The sequence below is a fragment of the Oncorhynchus mykiss genome, chromosome 26 (assembly GCF_057628025.1).
Source record: "Oncorhynchus mykiss isolate SJ-2025 chromosome 26, ASM5762802v1, whole genome shotgun sequence".
In the NCBI taxonomy this organism is placed as follows: Eukaryota; Metazoa; Chordata; class Actinopteri; order Salmoniformes; family Salmonidae; genus Oncorhynchus; species Oncorhynchus mykiss.
Genome location: NC_143047.1, coordinates 40449562 through 40471257, shown reverse-complemented (window position 1 = coordinate 40471257; position 21696 = coordinate 40449562). Strand labels below are relative to the sequence as shown.

General features: G+C 45.9%; 1 protein-coding gene across 2 annotated transcripts in view; it reads left to right on the top strand.

The window, feature by feature from the left end:
• Nucleotides 1-21696, top strand: part of LOC110527003 (E3 SUMO-protein ligase PIAS1) — an 88453-nt gene that overhangs the window by 53423 nt on the left and 13334 nt on the right. For both annotated transcript variants that reach the window (XM_090223073.1, XM_090223072.1), the window contains exons 3-4: nucleotides 15057-15141; nucleotides 16585-16632. In XM_090223073.1, the coding sequence (XP_090079199.1) occupies nucleotides 15057-15141; nucleotides 16585-16632 (133 nt within the window). The remainder of the gene's footprint in view (nucleotides 1-15056; nucleotides 15142-16584; nucleotides 16633-21696) is intronic.

The window sequence follows — 21696 nt, the reverse complement described above, 5'->3', positions numbered from 1 at the left end:
TAGAGATCTATTCCTGTCTCTTCCCCCTCTCTCTGTTTATTTATAGCTCTATTCCTCTCTCTTCCCCCTCTCTCTCTTCCCCCTCTCTCTCTTCCCCCTCTCTCTCTTCCCCCTCTCTCTCTTCCCCCTCTCTCTCTTCCCCCTCTCTCTCTTCCCCCTCTCTCTCTTCCCCTCTCTCTCTTCTCTCTCTTCCCCCTCTCTCTCCCCTCTCTCTGTTTATTAATAGCTCTATTCCTCTCTTCCCCCTCTCTCTCCCCTCTCTCTTCCCCCCCTCTCTCTTCCCCCTCTCTCTTCCCCTCACTCTGTTTATCTGTAGCTCTATTCCTCTCTCTTCCCCCTCTCTCTCTCTTCCCCCTCTCTCTGTTTATTTATAGCTCTATTCCTCTCTCTTCCCCTCTCTGTTTATCTATAGCTCTATACCTCTCTCTTCCCCCTCTCTCTCTTCCCCCCTCTCTCTCTTCCCTCTCTCTCTTCCCCCTCTCTCTTTTTATTTATAGCTCCATTCCCCTCTTCCCCCTCTCTCTTCCCTCTCTTCCCCCTCTCTCTTCCCTCTCTTCCCCCTCTCTCTTCCCTCTCTCTCTGTTTATTTATAGCTCTAATCCTCTCTTCCCTCTCTCTCTCTTCCCCCTCTCTTTTCCCTCTCTCGCTCTCTCCCCCCTCTCTCTGTTTATCTATAGCTCTATTCCTCTCTCTTCCCCCTCTCCCCCCTCTCTCTTCCCCCTCTCTCTTCCCTCTCTCTGTTTATTTATAGCTCTATTCCCCACTTCCCCCCTCTCTCTTCCCTCTCTCTCTATCTTCCCCCTCTCTGTTTATCTATAGCCCTTCTTCTCTCTTCCCCCTCTCTCTTCCCTCTTTTCCCTCTCTGTTTATTTTTTAGCTCTATTCCTCTCTTCCCCCTCTCTCTTCCCTCTCTCTCTGTTTATCTATAGCTCTATTCCTCTCTTCCCCCTCTCTCTCTCTTCCCCCTCTCTCTGTTTATTTATAGCTCTATTCCTCTCTCTTCCCCTCTCTCTGTTTATTTATAGCTCTATTCCTCTCTCTTCCCCTCTCTCTCTTCCCTCTCTCTCTCTCTGTTCATCTCTAGCTCTACCTCTCTCTTCCCCCCTCTCTTTTCATCTCTAGCTCTATGCCTCTCTTCCCCCTCTCTCTTTTCATCTCTAGCTCTATGCCTCTCTTCCCCCTCTCTCTTTTCATCTCTAGCTCTATGCCTCTCTTCCCCCTCTCTCTTTTCATCTCTAGCTCTATGCCTCTCTTCCCCCTCTCTCTGTTCATCTCTAGCTCAATGCCTCTCTTCCCCCTCTCTCTTTTCATCTCTAGCTCTATGCCTCTCTTCCCCCTCTCTCTTTTCATCTCTAGCTCTATGCCTCTCTCTTCCCCCTCTCTCTTTTCATCTCTAGCTCAATGCCTCTCTCTTCCCCCTCTCTCTTTTCATCTCTAGCTCTATGCCTCTCTTCCCCCTCTCTCTGTTCATCTCTAGCTCTATGCCTCTCTCTTCCCCCTCTCTCTTTTCATCTCTAGCTCTATGCCTCTCTTCCCCCTCTCTCTTTTCATCTCTAGCTCTATGCCTCTCTTCCCCCTCTCTCTGTTCATCTCTAGCTCTATGCTTCTCTCTTCCCTCTCTCTCTGTTCATCTCTAGCTCTATGCCTCTCTTCCCCTCTCTGTTCATCTGTAGCTCTATGCTTCTCTCTTCCCTCACTGTTCATCTCTAGCTCTATGCCTCTCTCCCCCCCTCTCTGTTCATCTCTAGCTCTACCTCTCTCTTCCCCTTCTCTCTTTTCATCTCTAGCTCTATGCCTCTCTCTCCCCCCTCTCTTTTCATCTGTAGCTCTATGCCTCTCTCTCCCCCCTCTCTATTCATCTCTAGCTCTATGCCTCTCTCTCCCCCCTCTCTTTTCATCTCTAGCTCTATGCCTCTCTCTCCCCCCCTCTCTTTTCATCTCTAGCTCTATGCCGCTCTCTCCACCCCTCTCTTTTCATCTCTAGCTCTATGCCTCTCTTCCCCCTCTCTCTTTTCATATCTAGCTCTTTGCCTCTCTTCCCTCTCTCTACCCCTCTCTGTTCATCTATAGTTATATTCATGTCTCTCTCTGTCTATCATTAGCTCTCTTGCCCCACTCCCTTAACCCCACCCCTCTCTGTTTATTGCTAGTTATCTTGCCCACCCCTCCCCCACTTTCTCTCTCCCTCTGTCTATCATTAGTGTTCTCTCTCGCTCTCTCGCTCTCTCACTCTCACTCACTCTTGCATTCCCTGATTATCGCTGGCTCTGTTTCCCTCCATCTCTCACTCTGTTTATCTCTAGCTGCCTTGTCCTCCCCCCTCTCTGGCTGTGCCTCTCTCTCTCTCTCCCACCCCTCCCCCTCTCTGGCTGTGCCTCTCTCTCCCATCCCCCACTCTTTATCTTCGCCCTGCCTCTCTCTACACTATCCCAGCTCCCTCGCCCTCCCTTTCTCTCTTCTCTCCCTCACTCTACCCACTCCCTCCTGCTCTCCTCTCCCTCACTCAATTCAATCTCTCTCTTCTATCCCTCACTCTACACACACACACCTCCCTCACTCAATTCAATCTCTCTCCTCTCCCTCACTCTACCCACTCCCTCCCTCTCTACTCTACCCACTCCCTCCCTCTCTCCTCTCCCTCACTCTACCCACTCCCACCCTCTCTCTTCTCCCTCCCTCCCTCACTCAATTCAATTCACTCTCTTTCTTCCCCCCTCCCTCTCTCCTCTCCCTCACTCTACCCACTCCCACCCCCTCTCCCTCACTCAATTCACTCCCCTCCCTCCCTCTACCCATGCCCTCCTTTCCTCCCCCTGTCGCTCCTCTCCCTCCCCTCTCCAGTCTGTGCAGCAGCCTGTTCTCCTGTTGAAGGCCTGTAATGTCCTGAGTCTTATCAGTACACGTTGTTGGCCTCCAGTTACCCCAGCTCCCCTCTGTAAAGACTGGTTAATGTAGCAACTGAGGACCCGCGCGGCTCTGCTCATTTAAATAGGCCACATTCATGTTTGTCGAACTCTAAACTCTTCATCACCAACACCATCATCCTCTGCCAGGGAGCCATGCCTCTGTGTTCATTATGGATATCAATGTGGAATGCATACATTATACATGATTTTAATCACCATATTCTTGGGAAATAATGTAGGACTATTTCAAATTTGATGAGCATTTCATGAATAATAAATATTTCTGAGACTTTCTCCTTTGAATGTTTCTTTGAAAGTCATGAGTAGGAGGGGGAGATATTTGTATTGAAATACAGAGGTGTCCTTTTGTTTTTGTGGATTCGGGGTCTTGTAGACTCCTCATATAGCCTTCCTCAGTGCGGATTGTTGAAAACACATCGAGTACGATTCCTGAAATCTCTAAACTCGCCGGTCAAATCAAATCAAATCAACTTTATTTATATAGCCCTTCGTACATCAGCTGATATCTCAACGTGCTGTACAGAAACCCAGCCTAAAACCCCAAACAGCAAGCAATGCAGGTGAAGAAGCACGGTGGCTAGGAAAAACTCCCTAGAAAGGCCAAAACCTAGGAAGAAACCTAGAGAGGAACCAGGCTATGTGGGGTGGCCAGTCCTCTTCTGGCTGTGCCGGGTGGAGATTATAACAGAACATGGCCAAGATGTTCAAATGTTCATAAATGACCAGCATGGTCCAATAATAATAAGGCAGAACAGTTGAAACTGGAGCAGCAGCATGGCCAGGTGGACTGGGGACAGCAAGGAGTCATCATGTCAGGTAGTCCTGAGGCATGGTCCTAGGGCTCAGGTCCTCCGAGAGAGAGAAAGAAAGAGAGAAAGAAAGAGAGAATTAGAGAGAGCACACTTAAATTCACACAGGACACCGAATAGGACAGGAGAAGTACTCCAGATATAACAAACTGACCCTAGCCCCCCGACACATAAACTACTGCAGCATAAATACTGGAGGCTGAGACAGGAGGGGTCAGGAGACACTGTGGCCCCATCCGAGGACACCCCCGGACAGGGCCAAACAGGAAGGAAATAACCCCACCCACTTTGCCAAAGCACAGCCCCCACACCACTAGAGGGATATCTTCAACCACTAACTTACCATCCTGAGACAAGGCTGAGTATAGCCCACAAAGATCTCCGCCACGGCACAACCCAAGGGGGGGACGCCAACCCAGACAGGATGATCACATCAGTGACTCAACCCATTCAGGTGACGCACCCCTCCCAGGGACGGTATGAGAGAGCCCCAGTAAGCCAGTGACTCAGCCCCTGTAATAGGGTTAGAGGCAGAGAATCCCCGTGGAAAGAGGGGAACCGGCCAGGCAGAGACAGCAAGGGCGGTTCGTTGCTCCAGAGCCTTTCCGTTCACCTTCCCACTCCTGGGCCAGACTACACTCAATCATATGACCCACTGAAGAAATGAGTCTTCAGTAAAGACTTAAAGGTTGAGACCGAGTTTGTGTCTCTGACATGGGTAGGCAGACCGTTCCATAAAAATGGAGCTCTATAGGAGCCTCCAGCTGTTTGCTTAGAAATTCTAGGGACAATTAGGAGGCCTGCGTCTTGTGACCGTAGCGTACGTGTAGGTATGTACAGCATGCCCAAATCAGAGAGAGAGGTAGGAGCAAGCCCATGTAATGCTTTGTAGGTTAGCAGTAAAACCTTGAAATAAGCCCTTGCTTTGACAGGAAGCCAGTGTAGGGAGGCTAGCACTGGAGTAATATGATCATTTGTTTTGGTTCTAGTCAGGATTCTAGCAGCCGTATTTAGCACTAACTGAAGTTTATTTAGTGCTTTATCCGGGTAGCCGGAAAGTAGAGCATTGCAGTAGTCTAACCTAAAAGTGACAAAAGCATGGATTAATTTTTCTGCATCATTTTTGGACAGAAAGTTTCTGATTTTTGCAATGTTACGTACAGTGCCTTGCGAAAGTATTCGACCCCCTTGAACTTTGCGACCTTCTGCCACATTTCAGGTTTCAAACATAAAGATATAAAACTGTATTTTTTTGTGAAGAATCAACAACAAGTGGGACACAATCATGAAGTGGAACGACATTTATTGGATATTTCAAACTTTTTTAACAAATCAAAAACTGAAAAATTGGGCGTGCAAAATTATTCAGCCCCCTTAAGTTAATACTTTGTAGCGCCACCTTTTGCTGCGATTACAGCTGTAAGTCGCTTGGGGTATGTCTCTATCAGTTTTGCACATCGAGAGACTGAAATGTTTTCCCATTCCTCCTTGCAAAACAGCTCGAGCTCAGTGAGGTTGGATGGAGAGCATTTGTAAACAGCAGTTTTCAGTTCTTTCCACAGATTCTCGATTGGATTCAGGTCTGGACTTTGACTTGGCCATTCTAACACCTGGATATGTTTATTTTTGAACCATTCCATTGTAGATTTTGCTTTATGTTTTGGATCATTGTCTTGTTGGAAGACAAATCTCCGTCCCAGTCTCAGGTCTTTTGCAGACTCCATCAGGTTTTCTTCCAGAATGGTCCTGTATTTGGCTCCATCCATCTTCCCATCAATTTTAACCATCTTCCCTGTCCCTGCTGAAGAAAAGCAGGCCCAAACCATGATGCTGCCACCACCATGTTTGACAGTGGGGATGGTGTGTTCAGCTGTGTTGCTTTTACGCCAAACATAACATTTTGCATTGTTGCCAAAAAGTTCAATTTTGGTTTCATCTGACCAGAGCATCTTCTTCCACATGTTTGGTGTGTCTCCCAGGTGGCTTGTGGCAAACTTTAAACAACACTTTTTATGGATATCTTTAAGAAATGGCTTTCTTCTTGCCACTCTTCCATAAAGGCCAGATTTGTGCAATATACGACTGATTGTTGTCATATGGACAGAGTCTCCCACCTCAGCTGTAGATCTCTGCAGTTCATCCAGAGTGATCATGGGCCTCTTGGCTGCATCTCTGATCAGTCTTCTCCTTGTTTGAGCTGAAGGTTTAGAGGGACGGCCAGGTCTTGGTAGATTTGCAGTGGTCTGATACTCCTTCCATTTCAATATTATCGCTTGCACAGTGCTCCTTGGGATGTTTAAAGCTTGGGAAATCTTTTTGTATCCAAATCCGGCTTTAAACTTCTTCACAACAGTATCTCGGACCTGCCTGGTGTGTTCCTTGCTCTTCATGATGCTCTGTGCGCTTTTAACGGACCTCTGAGACAATCACAGTGCAGGTGCATTTATACGGAGACTTGATTACACACAGGTGGATTGTATTTATCATCATTAGTCATTTAGGTCAACATTGGATCATTCAGAGATCCTCACTGAACTTCTGGAGAGAGTTTGCTGCACTGAAAGTAAAGGGGTTGAATAATTTTGCACGCCCAATTTTTCAGTTTTTAATTTGTTAAAAAAGTTTGAAATATCCAATAAATGTTGTTCCACTTCATGATTGTGTCCCACTTGTTGTTGATTCTTCACAAAAAAATACAGTTTTATATCTTTATGTTTGAAGCCTGAAATGTGGCAAAAGGTCACAAAGTTCAAGGGGGCCGAATACTTTCGCAAGGCACTGCAGATGGAAAAAAGCTGTCCTTGAAATGGTCTTGATATGTTCTTCAAAAGAGAGATCAGGGTCCAGAGTAACGCCGAGGTCCTTCACAGTTTTATTTGAGACGACTGTACAACCATTAAGATTAATTGTCAGATTCAACAGAAGATATCTTTGTTTCTTGGGACCTAGAACAAGCATCTCTGTTTTGTCCGAGTTTAAAAGTAGAAAGTTTGCAGCCATCCACTTCCTTATGTCTGAAACACATGCTTCTAGCGAGGGCAATTTTGGAAATGTACAGCTGTGTGTCATCCGCATAGCAGTGAAAGTTAACATTATGTTTTCGAATGACATCCCCAAGAGGTAAAATATATAGTGAAAACAATAGTGGTCCTAAAACGGAACCTTGAGGAACACCGACATTTACAGTTGATTTGTCAGAGGACAGATAAGATCTAAACCAGGCCAGAACTTGTCCGTGTAGACCAATTTGGGTTTCCAATCTCTCCAAAAGAATGTGGTGATCGATGGTATCAAAAGCAGCACTAAGGTCTAGGAGCACCAGGACAGATGCAGAGCCTCTGTCTGATGCCATTAAAAGGTAATTTACCACCTTCACAAGTGCAGTCTCAGTGCTATGATGGGGTCTAAAACCAGACTGAAGCATTTCGTATACATTGATTGTCTTCAGGAAGGCAGTGAGTTGCTGCGCAACAGCCTTTTCTAACATTTTTGAGAGGAATGGAAGATTCGATATAGGCAGATAGTTTTTTATATTTTCTGGGTCAAGGTTTGGCTTTTTCAAGAGAGGCTTTATTACTGCCACTTTTAGTGAGTTTGGTACACATCCGGTGGATAGAGAGCCGTTTATTATGTTCAACATAGGAGGGCCAAGCACAGGAAGCAGTTCTTTCAGTAGTTTAGTTGGAATAGGGTCCAGTATGCAGTTTGAAGGTTTAGAGGCCATGATTATTTTCATCATTGTGTCAAGAGATATAGTACTAAAACACTTGAGCGTCTCTATTGATCCTAGGTCCTAGCAGAGTTGTGCAGACTCAGGACAACTGAGCTTTGAAGGAATACGCAGATTTAAAGAGGAGTCCGTAATTTGCTTTCTAATAATCATGATCTTTTCCTCAAAGAAGTTCATGAATTTATCACTGCTAAAGTGAAAGCCATCCTCTCTTGGGGAATGCTGCTTTTTAGTTAGCTTTGCGACAGTATTAAAAAGGAATTTCGGATTGTTCTTATTTTCCTCAAATAAGTTAGAAAAATAGGATGATCGAGCGATCGAGCAGCAGTAAAGGCTCTTCGGTACTGCACGCTACTGTCTTTCCAAGCTAGTCGGAAGACTTCCAGTTTGGTGTGGCGCCATTTCCGTTCCAATTTTCTGGAAGCTTGCTTCAGAGCTCGGGTATTTTCTGTGTACCAGGGAGCTAGTTTCTTATGAGAAATGTTTTTAGTTTTTAGGGGTGCAACTGCATCTAGGGTATTGCGCAAGGTTAAATTGAGTTCCTCAGTTAGGTGGTTAACTGATTTTTGTCCTCTGGCGTCCTTGGGTAGACAGAGGGAATCTGGAATGACATCAAAGAATCTTTATGTTGTCTGTGAATTTATAGCACGACTTTTGATGTTCCTTGGTTGGGGTCTGAGCAGATTATTTGTTGCAATTGCAAACGTAATAAAATGGTGGTCCGATAGTCCAGGATTATGAGGAAAAACATTTAAGATCCACAACATTTATTCCATGGGACAAAACTAGGTCCAGAGTATGACTGTGACAGTGAGTGGGTCCAGAGACATGTTGGACAAAACCCACTGAGTCGATGATGGCTCCGAAAGCCTTTTGGAGTGGGTCTGTGGACTTTTCCATGTGAATATTAAAGTCACCAAAGATTAGAATATTATCTGCTATGACTACAAGGTCCGATGGGAATTCAGGGAACTCAGTGAGGAACGCTGTATATGGCCCAGGAGGCCTGTAAACAGTAGCTATAAAAAGTGATTTCATGACTAGAAGCTCAAAAGACGAAAAAAAGACGTTTTTTTTTTTTTGTAAATTTAAATTTTCTATCGTAAATGTTAGCAACACCTCCGCCTTTGCGGGATGCACGGGGGATATGGTCACTAGTGTAGCCAGGAGGTGAGGCCTCATTTAACACAGTAAATTCATCAGGCTTAATGTTTCAGTCAGGCCAATCACATCAAGATTATGATCAGTGATTAGTTCATTGACTATAATTGCCTTTGAAGTAAGGGATCTAACATTAAGTAGCCCTATTTTGAGATGTGAGGTATCATGATCTCTTTCAATAATGACAGGAATGGAGGAGGTCTTTATCCTAGTGAGATTGCTAAGGCGAACACCGCCATGTTTAGTTTTGCCCAACCTAGGTCGAGGCACAGACACGTTCTCAATGGTGATAGCTGAGCTGACTACACTGACTGTGCTAGTGGCAGACTCCACTATGCTGGCAGGCTGGCTAACAGCCTGCTGCCTGGCCTGCACCCTATTTCATTGTGGAGCTAGAGGAGTTAGACAAGATGGCTGCCCCCCCACCACATCTGGTCAAACAAGATGGCTGCCCCCCACCACATCTGGTCAAACAAGATGGCTGCCCCCCGCCACATCTGGTCAAACAAGATGGCTGCCCCCCACCACTTCTGGTCAAACAAGATGGCTGCCCCCCACCACATCTGGTCAAACAAGATGGCTGCCCCCCGCCACATCTCGTCAAATAAGATGGCTGCCCCCCGCCACATCTGGTCAAACAAGATGGCTGCCCCGTGCCACATCTGGTCAAACAAGATGGCTGCCCCGCGCCACATCTGGTCAAACAAGATGGCTGCCCCCCGCCACATCTGGTCAAACAAGATGGCTGCCCCCCACCACATCTGGTCAAACAAGATGGCTGCCCCCCGCCGCATCTGGTCAAACAAGATGGCTGCCCCCCACCACATCTGGTCAAACAAGATGGCTGCCCCCCACCACATCTGGTCAAACAAGATGGCTGCCCCCCACCACATCTGCCACAACAGAGCCCTGAGAAGGTGGCAGATGTGTGAACAGGTTTAAGAGGCCTCTGAAAGTACCTTAACTCAGCTCTTTAAGGGCCAAGGAGGAATTTTTATTGGAATGCACAATGTTGGCGTTACACAGCTTCATGTGTTTTGTTTTCATCAACATGGATATTTTCATGACACACCATGCAGACCCCAGAAGGCTGTGACCACACACACACACACACACACACACACACACACACACACACACACACACACAGAAACAAATTGACCCATCACAATCTTCTCACTAGTCAATACACACCCAATCCCTCAACGCAAACCACCTCTTCACTCAGTAGACAAAACAACACCTGACCTCACTACACACAACCCGACCCCCCCCCCCCCTCACTACACACAACCCGACCCCCCGCCCCCTCACTACACACAACCCGAACCCCCCCCCCCCCCCTCACTACAGCGTCTCTCCTCCAAGCCCACTCCTCTTCAAAGTGTTCTCCATACATCACCTCACACACACACAGCATCTCTCCTCCAAGCCCACTCCTCTTCAATGTGTTCTCCATACATCACCTCACACACACACACAGCATCTCTCCTCCAAGCCCACTCCTCTTCAATGTGTTCTCCATACATCACCTCACACACACACAGCATCTCTCCTCCAAGCCCACTCCTCTTCAATGTGTTCTCCATACATCACCTCACACACACACAGCATCTCTCCTCCAAGCCCACTCCTCTTCAATGTGTTCTCCATACATCACCTCACATAGCAGTGATGGCTGCCAGGCTGGGAACAGCCACCACTCTGAACTAATACCAGGAAGCATGCAGCAGGAGTGTGAGTGTGTGTGTGTGTGTGTGTGTGTGTGTGTGTGTGTGTGTGTGTGTGGCTGCAGCAAGAGCTCTGGAATGTGTTAATTGCTACTGTGTAGAGTAGAGAGGATGGCTGCACAGGTCTCTCAGTATAGGGACAATAAAGGGTCATTATGGCTGTTGGGGAAAGGGAAGTCGATTAGTCTGGAAGGGGGGGTGGGGGGTTGGTATGGCATCCATGGTTACCTGTTACCATGGTGGAGCTGAACGGAGCGGTCTGTTACCGTGGTGGAGCTGAACGGAGCGGTCTGTTACCGTGGTGGAGCTGAACGGAGCGGTCTGTTACCGTGGTGGAGCTGAACGGAGCGGTCTGTTACCGTGGGTGACAGTGAGAGGAGCTAAACCGTTTTGGCTCCTTTCTGTGAGTGATTAGTACCAGATCTCGTGTGTCTGTGTCAGTGTGAGCGCGCGTGTGTGTATTGTAATGTATAAAACAATGGGATGATGCCACTGACTAGCTAATAGACTCCAGCTGGTCTTTGCTCCACTGAAGACTAGAGCGGCTCTCATTCTCCCTAGCATATAGTTCCCTCTCATCTCCTCCTCTTAGCCAGTACTGACTCCAGAACAGATTCTCCCTAGCATATAGTTCCCTCTCATCTCCTCCTCTAAGCCAGCACTGACTCCAGAACAGATTCTCCCTAGCATACAGTTCCCTCTCATCTCCTCCTCTAAGCCAGTACTGACTCCAGAACAGATTCTCCCTAGCATACAGTTCCCTCTCATCTCCTCCTCTAAGCCAGTACTGACTCCAGAACACATTCACCCCAGAAAGAAAAGGTACAGATGTGAGCCCACACTACTTTTACCATAAGAGCTGATCTAGGAACAGTGTTTGCCATGCTTTGCTGTCAGAAGCAGCCGTCCAGTATAGATCTGATAGATGGAGGTGTGTGTGTGTGTGTGTTAACCCTTTGCCTTTCCACCAGTAACGTAGAAACACCCCCCTCACAGATCCCTCCACTCTGCAGCCAATGGCTGGAACAAATCAGATGCTGAAGATTGAGCGGGGGGGGTGAGGGAAAGAGAGAGAGAGCGAGCGGGAAGAGAGAATAACAGTCTATTTATAGCCTGGGCGCCCGGGAGGAAGAAGACCATTGTTAGGAACCAACTGCTGCACTCTAGGATCACATGGATGTTTGTATTCTTTCTACCATCTAGTATTGTAGCAGACTGGGGGCTGTGGTAAATCCACCTCACACCCCTTCTCATCTCTAATTGCACCCCAGGTGGTGGAAAGAGAACCACAGACCCATTTTGACAGACAGACAGGCGGTGAAAAACAGATTGTTCTCAGTTAATGCAGATGAGTTAGGGAACCTGGTGGTTGGGCCTTGGGAATCGTCTCGTGGGGGGGGGGGGGGGGTCTTCTTGGTTGGTCCCTCTCCCCTCCCCGCCCCCATCATCCTAAACGGAAAGTAATTACCACCGTCAAGCGAGTTCCCTCATATTACTCTGTGATCATTTACCGTGTGTGTGGGGGTGTGTGTGTGGGGGTGTGTGTGTGTGGGGGTGTGTGTGTGTGGGGGTGTGTGTGTGTGGGGGTGTGTGTGTGTGAGGGTGGGTGTGTGTGTGTGAGGGTGTGTGTGTGTGGGGGTGTGTGTGGGGGTGTGTGTGTGTGTGTGTGTGTGTGTGTGTGTGTGTGTGTGTGTGTGTGTGTGTGTGTGTGTGTGTGTGTGTGTGTGTGTGTCAAATCAAAAGGAAGCCAGTTAAGCTGTTGTCAGTATAGTTGCAGCCTGATGCCTTTCCGTGTGATTGGCCCTGAACGATCTGCTTTACCCTGTCCAGCCAATCAGGTAACTACACTGAACAAAAATATAAACGTGTTGGTCACGTTTCATGAGCTGAAATAAAAGATCCCAGAAATGTTCCATACGCTCAAAAAGCTTATTTCTATCTAATGTTGTGCACAAATTTGTTTAATAGTGAGCATTTCAAGATAATCCATCCACCTGACAGGTGTGGCCTATCAAGAAGCTGATTAAACAGCATGATCATTACACAGGTGCACCTTGTGCCCGGGGACAAAAGGCCACTCTAAAATGTGCAGTGTCACAATGCCACAGATGTCTCATGTTTTGAGGGAGCCTGTATTTGGCATGCTGACTGCAGGAATGTTCACCAGAGCTGTTGCCAGAGAATTGAATGTTCATTTCTCTAATATAAGCCACCTCCAACTTCTTAAGAGAAGTTGACAGTACGTCAGAACCGCAGACCGCGTGTATGGCGTCGTGTGGGTAAGCGGTTTGCTGATGTCAACCTTGTGAACATAGTGCCCCATGGTGTGGTTATGGTATGGGGCAGGCATGAGCTACGGACAACGAACACAATTGCATTTTATCAATAGCCGTTTTAATGCACAGAGATAGCGAGATGAGATCCTGAAGCCCATTTTCGTACTATTCATTCTCCTCCATCACCTCACGTTTCAGCATGATAATGCACGGCCCCATGTCGCAAGGATCTGTACACAATTCCTGGAAGCTGAAAATGTCCCAGTTCTTCCATGGCCTGCATACTCACCAGATGTGACACCCATTGAGCATTTTTGGGATGCTCTGTATCCACGTGTACGACAGCGTGTACAATATCCAGCTACTTCGCACAGCCATTGAGGAGGAGTGGGACAACATTCCACAGGCCACAATCAGCAGCCTGATCAACTGCGAAGGAGATGTCACGATGCAAGAGACAAATGGTGGTCACACCAGATGCTGACTGGTTCTGATCCACGCAACTACTTCCATTATTATTATTATTATTATTTTAAAGGTATCTGTGACCAACAGATTCATATCTGATATTGCCAGTCATGTCAAATCCATGGATTATAGCCTGAATTAATGTATTTCAATTGACTGATTTCTTTATATGAAGTGTAACTCAGTGAAGTCTTTGATATGGTTGCTTCCGGTCCAGTCGGGTAACATTGTGATCACACATGTTCTATCACACTGGAAATCATCAGGGGACGTTAATGGACAGGTAGCCTCCCTTTGACAGTAAATCCATTTCAACCTCCTTCAACATAAAAGGTCTTATCGTCAGGTGTATGCTGCTCCCACCAACCACATGTTTCTGATTTGGATGAGCAGCTTTCAGCTCCTGTGATGTGAGGAGATGAGCAGCTCTCTGGCCAAGACGTTCTGTTGGTCCATCCCGCAAGGATCAGTTAGGAAGGGCTGAACACACACACACACACGCTCACCAGACACACACACACACACACACACACGCTCACCAGACACGCTCACCAGACACACATACACACGCTCACCAGACACACACACACACACACACACGCTTACCAGACACACACACACACTCACCAGACACACACACGCTCACCAGACACACACACACACCCGCTCACCAGAGACCCACACACACACTCACCAGTCTCACACACAAACACCAGACACCAGACACACACACATGACAAGTCCTTTGTGCGGTCATCTACAGTGACATCATCGGTCTCACAACTCTGTCAGCACAAAGACGGTTTACAGCTGAACTACAGGCTGGGACCGTACTACCCCCCCAGTCTGTCTTCATACAGGGCTGTTTCTCCCACTCCGTAAGCCCCCCCCCAGGCAGCACTTCAGCGCCCCACTGTTGCACTACACCACTCCACCAAGCCCAAGGCTGTACAAGGACCCAGTTTGTTGAGGAGGTGAATGACGACGAGACAAAACGGTCTTTTGATCTGTGTTTTTCTTAGGATCTCTGCCCGTGCGAGGTTCAAACTGCACTGTCACCCTACCAATTGACTATATTACACGTTCCGTATTGCTGAAGCCCCCATTTCTACTGGCATCGATGACAAGATAGCACACCCGTCCTTTTCTCAGAGCGTTCCTGGTAGCCAGTTTTGTTTTGAGAAGTCTGTCTGGAGGATAACTGGTGTGAAGAACAACCATCCCTGTTGTGGGTAGAGGACCCTGTATGGTCTGATCGGTTGAGTGAACAGACCTCTCACTGAAAAGGGACTAAGCCTCTGTTCAATCAATCAATCAAATGTATTTAAAAAGCCCTTTTACGTCTGCTGATGTCACAAGGTGCTTGTACAGAAACCCAGGCTAAAACCTCAAGCAGCAAGCCACGCAGATGTAGAAGCACGGTGGCTAGGAAAAACTCCCTAGAAAGACAGGAATCTAGGAAGAAACCTAGAGAAGAACCAGGCTCTGAGGGGTGGCCAGTCCTCTTCTGGCTGTGCCGGGTGGAGGTTATAAGAGTACATGGCCATAAAGGCCAGATTGTTCTTCTGATTGTTCACTGTCCTCTACAGTTCCCCTCACTTATCACTAACCAGTACCTCCTCTCTCGCTCTCTGTCTCCGTCTCACTCTCTCTCTCACTCTCTCTCTCACTCGCTCGCTCTCTCTCTCGCTCTCTCTCGTTCTCTCTCTCTCTCCCTCTGTGTTTCTCTCTGTCTCTCTCTCTCGTTCTCTCGCTCTCTCTCGTTCTCTCTCTCTCTCCCTCTGTGTTTCTCTCTCTCGTTCTCTCACTCTCTCCCTCTGTGTTTCTCTCTGTCTCTCACTCTCTCTCTCCCTCTGTGTTTCTCTCTGTCTCTCTCTCTCTCTCTGTCTCTGTGTTTCTCTCTGTCTCTCTCTCTCTCCCTCTGTGTTTCTCTCTGTCTCTCTCTCTTTCTGCAGCATCGGACAACAGCCAGCGGTTTCAGGAAACGTGTTTTGCGTTCGCACTAACGCCGCAGCAAGTCCAACAGATTAGCAGCTCGATGTAAGAGACACTCAAACCCTCTGCTCTACCATGTACCCTACCAACATACCCTGCCTACCCTCTACCCTGCCATGTATCCTATACTACCATGTACCCTACCAACGGACCCTACCTACCCTCTACCCTACCGTGTACCCTATACTACCATGTACCCTGCCTACACTCTACCCTGCCATGTATCCTATACTACCATGTACCCTACCAACGGACCCTACCTACCCTCTACCCTACCGTGTACCCTATACTACCATGTACCCTGCCTACCCTCTACCCTGCCATGTACCCTATACTACCATGTACCCTATCAAGGTACCCTACCTACCCTCTACCCTACAATGTACCCTATACTACCATGCATCCTACCAATGTACCCTGCCTACCCTCTACCCTACCATGTACCCTACCAATGTACCCTGCCTACCCTCTACCCTACCAACGTACCCTACCTATCCTCTATCCTACCAACGTAGCCTACCTACCGTCTACCCTACCATGTACCCTATACTACCAACGTACCCTACCTACCCTCTACCCTACCAACGTACCCTACCTACCATACCTACCCTCTACCTTACCAACGTACCCTACCTACCCTACCATGGACCCTATACTACCATGTACCCTATCACCTACCCTCTACCCTACCTACCTTCTACCCTACCATGTACTCTATACTACCATGTACCCTACCTACCCTCTACCCTACCATGTACCCTACCTACCCTCTACCCTACCATGTGCCCTATACTACCATGTACCCTATCCCCTACACGACCTATCCTCTACCCTACCAACGTACCCTACCTACCCTCTACCCTACCAACGGACCCTACCTACCCTCTATCCTACCATGTACCTATACTACCACGGACCCTACCAACATACCCTACCTACCCTCTACCCAACCATATACACTTTACCATATACCCTACCAACGTACCTTACCCACCCTCTATCCTACCATGTACCCTACCAACGTACCCTACCTACCCTCTACCCTACCATGTACCCTATACTACCAACGTACCCTATCTACCCTCTACCCTACCATATACACTTTACTACCATGTACCCTATACTACCATGTACCCTACCAACCCTCTACCCTACCAATGTACCCTACCAACCCTCTACCCCACCATGTACCCTACCAACCCTCTACCCTACCATGTACCCTACCAACCCTCTACCCTACCAACATACTTTATATTACCAATGTACCCTACCAACCCTCTACCCCACCATGTACCCTACCAACCCTCTACACTACCAACCCTCTACCCCACCATGTACCCTACCAACCCTCTACCCTACCATGTACCCTACCTACCCTCTACCTTACCAACGTACCCTACCTACCCTCTACCTTACCAACGTACCCTACCTACCCTCTACCCTACCATGTACCCTACTAACCCTTTAATGTCCATCTGTGTTTTTCAGGGACATCTCGGGGACCAAATGTGACTTCACAGTACAAGTTCAATTACGGTCAGTTGATAGAACTCATTGTTCTACTTCTAGTAGGATTCTATTAACCACTATGTAGGTCCTGATCAATATATATCCTCCCACTATACTACAACCACTATGTAGGTCCTGATCAATATATATCCTCCCACTATACTACAACCACTATGTAGGTCCTGATCAATATATATCCTCCCACTATACTACAACCACTATGTAGGTCCTGATCAATATATATCCTCCCACTATACTACAACCACTATGTAGGTCCAGATCAATATATATCCTCCCACTATACTACAACCACTATGTAGGTCCTGATCAATATATATACTGATCAATATATATCCTCCCACTATACTACAACCACTATGTAGGTCCTGATCAATATATATCCTCCCACTATACTACAACCACTATGTAGGTCCTGATCAATATATATCCTCCCACTATACTACAACCACTATGTAGGTCCTGATCAATATATATCCTCCCACTATACTACAACCACTATGTAGGTCCTGATCAATATATATCCTCCCACTATACTACAACCACTATGTAGGTCCTGATTAATATATATCCTCCCACTATACTACAACCACTATGTAGGTCCTGATTAATATATATCCTCCCACTATACTACAACCACTATGTAGGTCCAGATCAATACATGTTACCATGTCAAGCCAGCTAGATACTAGACAGAGGAAGTGACTGTTACCATGATTTATACTAGACAGAGGAAATGGCTGTTACCATGATTTATACTAGACAGAGGAAATGACTGTTACCATTATTTATACTAGACAGAGGAAGTGACTGTTACCATGATTTATACTAGACAGAGGAAGTGACTGTTACCATGATTTATACTAGACAGAGGAAATGGCTGTTACCATGATTTATACTAGACAGAGGAAATGACTGTTACCATTATTTATACTAGACAGAGGAAGTGACTGTTACCATTATTTATACTAGACAGAGGAAGTGACTGTTACCATGATTTATACTAGACAGAGGAAATGGCTGTTACCATGATTTATACTAGACAGAGGAAATGACTGTTACCATTATTTATACTAGACAGAGGAAGTGACTGTTACCATGATTTATACTAGACAGAGGAAGTGACTGTTACCATGATTTATACTAGACAGAGGAAATGGCTGTTACCATGATTTATACTAGACAGAGGAAATGACTGTTACCATGATTTATACTAGACAGAGGAAATGACTGTTACCATGATTTATACTAGACAGAGGAAATTACTGTTACCATGATTTATACTAGACAGAGGAAGTGACTGTTATCATGATTTATACTAGACAGAGGAAATGACTGTTACCATGATTTATACTAGACAGAGGAAGTGACTGTTACCATGCTTTATACTAGACAGAGGAAGTGGCTGTTACCATGCTTTATACTAGACAGAGGAAGTGACTGTTACCATGATTTATACTAGACAGAGGAAGTGACTGTTACCATGATTTATACTAGACAGAGGAAGTGGCTGTTACCATGCTTTATACTAGACAGAGGAAGTGACTGTTGCCATGATTTATACTAGACAGAGGAAGTGACTGTTACCATGATTTATACTAGACAGAGGAAGTGGCTGTTACCATGATTTATACTAGACAGAGGAAGTGACTGTTACCATGCTTTATACTAGACAGAGGAAGTGACTGTTACCATGATTTATACTAGACAGAGGATATAGCTGTTACCATGCTTTATCCTAGACAGAGGAAGTGACTTTTACCATGATTTATACTAGACAGAGGAAGTGACTGTTACCATGATTTATACTAGACAGAGGAAGTGGCTGTTACCATGCTTTATACTAGACAGAGGAAGTGACTGTTACCATGATTTATACTAGACAGAGGAAGTGACTGTTACCATGATTTATACTAGACAGAGGAAGTGGCTGTTACCATGATTTATACTAGACAGAGGAAGTGACTGTTACCATGCTTTATACTAGAAAGAGGAAGTGACTGTTACCATGATTTATACTAGACAGAGGAAGTGACTGTTACCATGATTTATACTAGACAGAGGATATAGCTGTTACCATGCTTTATCCTAGACAGAGGATATGACTGTTACCATGCTTTATACTAGACAGAGGATATAGATGTTACCATGCTTTATACTAGACAGAGGATATAGATGTTACCATGCTTTATACTAGACAGAGGATATAGATGTTACCATGCTTTATACTAGACAGAGGATATAGATGTTACCATGCTTTATACTAGACAGAGGAAGTGACTGTTACCATGATTTATACTAGACAGACTCCCACCCAAATGACATAACATCCTATCACGAACCACAAAATGGAAATGTGAAAAACATGAATTAAAGAATATGACACAGCCTACAACTGAAATATAATGATTAGACTGTAAATGTCAAATACAATGATTTAGACAACAACACATTTTAATTACAGACAATTACTAAGCCAAATGATTTATATATCTTCTGTGAAAATAAAGTTAGGCCACTGAAGACTAAGCGTTAATGAATTACCACGGTGTAAATGAAAGTGATATGGATTACAGCAACTGTGTGAAGCGCAATTTAAATATCATTATAAAACAAAGCACTTTGTATCTGTTTCTATGGTTACGATATCGACTTCCAAACAATAGGAAGTGACCCTCCACATTTCTTTCCAATTCAGACATAGTCTTTCAGTACAACAGGCTACCAGCCCAACCACGAACACAACATAAACATGTTTATAACCACACAACATAAACACGTTACTATAAACTACCAGCCCCACCACGAACACAACAAAACCATGTTACTATAAACCACCAGCCCAACCACGAACACAACAAAACCATGTTTATAACCACACAACATAAACACGTTACTATAAACTACCAGCCCAACCACGAACACAACACAACCATGTTACTATAAACCACCAGCCCAACCACGAACACAACAAAACCATGTTTATAACCACACAACATAAACACGTTACTATAAACTACCAGCCCAACCACGAACACAACACAACCATGTTACTATAAACTACCAGCCCAACCACGAACACAACACAACCATGTTTATAACCACACAACATAAACACGTTACTATAAACTACCAGCCCAACCACAAACACAACACAACCATGTTTATAACCACACAACATAAACACGTTACTATAAACTACCAGCCCAACCACGAACACAACCATGTTTATAACCACACAACATAAACACGTTACTATAAACTACCAGCCCAACCACGAACACAACACAACCATGTTACTATAAACTACCAGCCCAACCACGAACACAACCATGTTTATAACCACACAACATAAACATGTTACTATAAACTACCAGCCCAACCACGAACACAACACAACCATGTTTATAACCACACAACATAAACACGTTACTATAAACTACCAGCCCCACCACGAACACAACACAACCATGTTACTATAAACTACCAGCCCAACCACGAACACAACACAACCATGTTTATAACCACACAACATAAACACGTTACTATAAACTACCAGCCCCACCACGAACACAACAAAACCATGTTACTATAAACCACCAGCCCAACCACGAACACAACCATGTTTATAACCACACAACATAAACATGTTACTATAAACTACCAGCCCAACCACGAACACAACACAACCATGTTTATAACCACACAACATAAACACGTTACTATAAACTACCAGCCCAACCACGAACACAACACAACCATGTTACTATAAACTACCAGCCCAACCACGAACACAACACAACCATGTTTATAACCACACAACATAAACACGTTACTATAAACTACCAGCCCAACCACGAACACAACAAAACCATGTTTATAACCTCATTTGGTTCAACTTTTAAACTTTATTAGAATATGATATTCAAAATACAATATAATCGCAATTTACTTTCAAATGTTATGTAGCCTACAGTTCAATCATTTTCCCCTCGTACCTCTTGATTAGAATTTTTTTAATTTTTTTTATCCTACACCAGGAAGTTTCCATGCAAACAACATGTAGGCTAGGCTACATTGCCATAGTAGATTTTCCGTGGTTAACAAGGAGATGAAATACCTTATTTCAGTTGTACGGAATGATTGTCAAATTGATCAATTGCCCTCCTGACTGGTGCAGTGGTCTAAGGCTCTGCATCTCAGTGCTAGCTGTGGTCTAAGGCTCTGCATCTCAGTGTTAGCTGTGGTCTAAGGCTCTGCACCTCAGTGTTAGCTGTGGTCTAAGGCTCTGCATCTCAGTGCTAGCTGTGGTCTAAGGCTCTGCATCTCAGTGCTAGCTGTGGTCTAAGGCTCTGCATCTCAGTGTTAGCTGTGGTCTAAGGTTCTGCATCTCAGTGTTAGCTGTGGTCTAAGGCTCTGCATCTCAGTGTTAGCTGTGGTCTAAGGTTCTGCATCTCAGTGCTAGCTGTGGTCTAAGGCTCTGCATCTCAGTGTTAGCTGTGGTCTAAGGCTCTGCATCTCAGTGCTAGCTGTGGTCTAAGGCTCTGCATCTCAGTGCTAGCTGTGGTCTAAGGCTCTACATCTCAGTGCTAGCTGTGGTCTGAGGCTCTGCATCTCAGTGTTAGCTGTGGTCTAAGGCTCTGCATCTCAGTGCTAGCTGTGGTCTAAGGCTCTGCACCTCAGTGTTAGCTGTGGTCTGAGGCTCTGCGTCTCAGTGCTAGCTGTGGTCTAAGGCTCTGCATCTCAGTGCTAGCTGTGGTCTAAGGCTCTGCATCTCAGTGTTAGCTGTGGTCTAAGGCTCTGCATCTCAGTGCTAGCTGTGGTCTAAGGCTCTGCACCTCAGTGCTAGCTGTGGTCTAAGGCTCTGCACCTCAGTGTTAGCTGTGGTCTAAGGCTCTGCATCTCAGTGCTAGCTGTGGTCTAAGGCTCTGCACCTCAGTGCTAGCTGTGGTCTAAGGCTCTGCATCTCAGTGCTAGCTGTGGTCTAAGGCTCTGCATCTCAGTGCTAGCTGTGGTCTAAGGCTCTGCATCTCAGTGCTAGCTGTGGTCTAAGGTTCTGCATCTCAGTGCTAG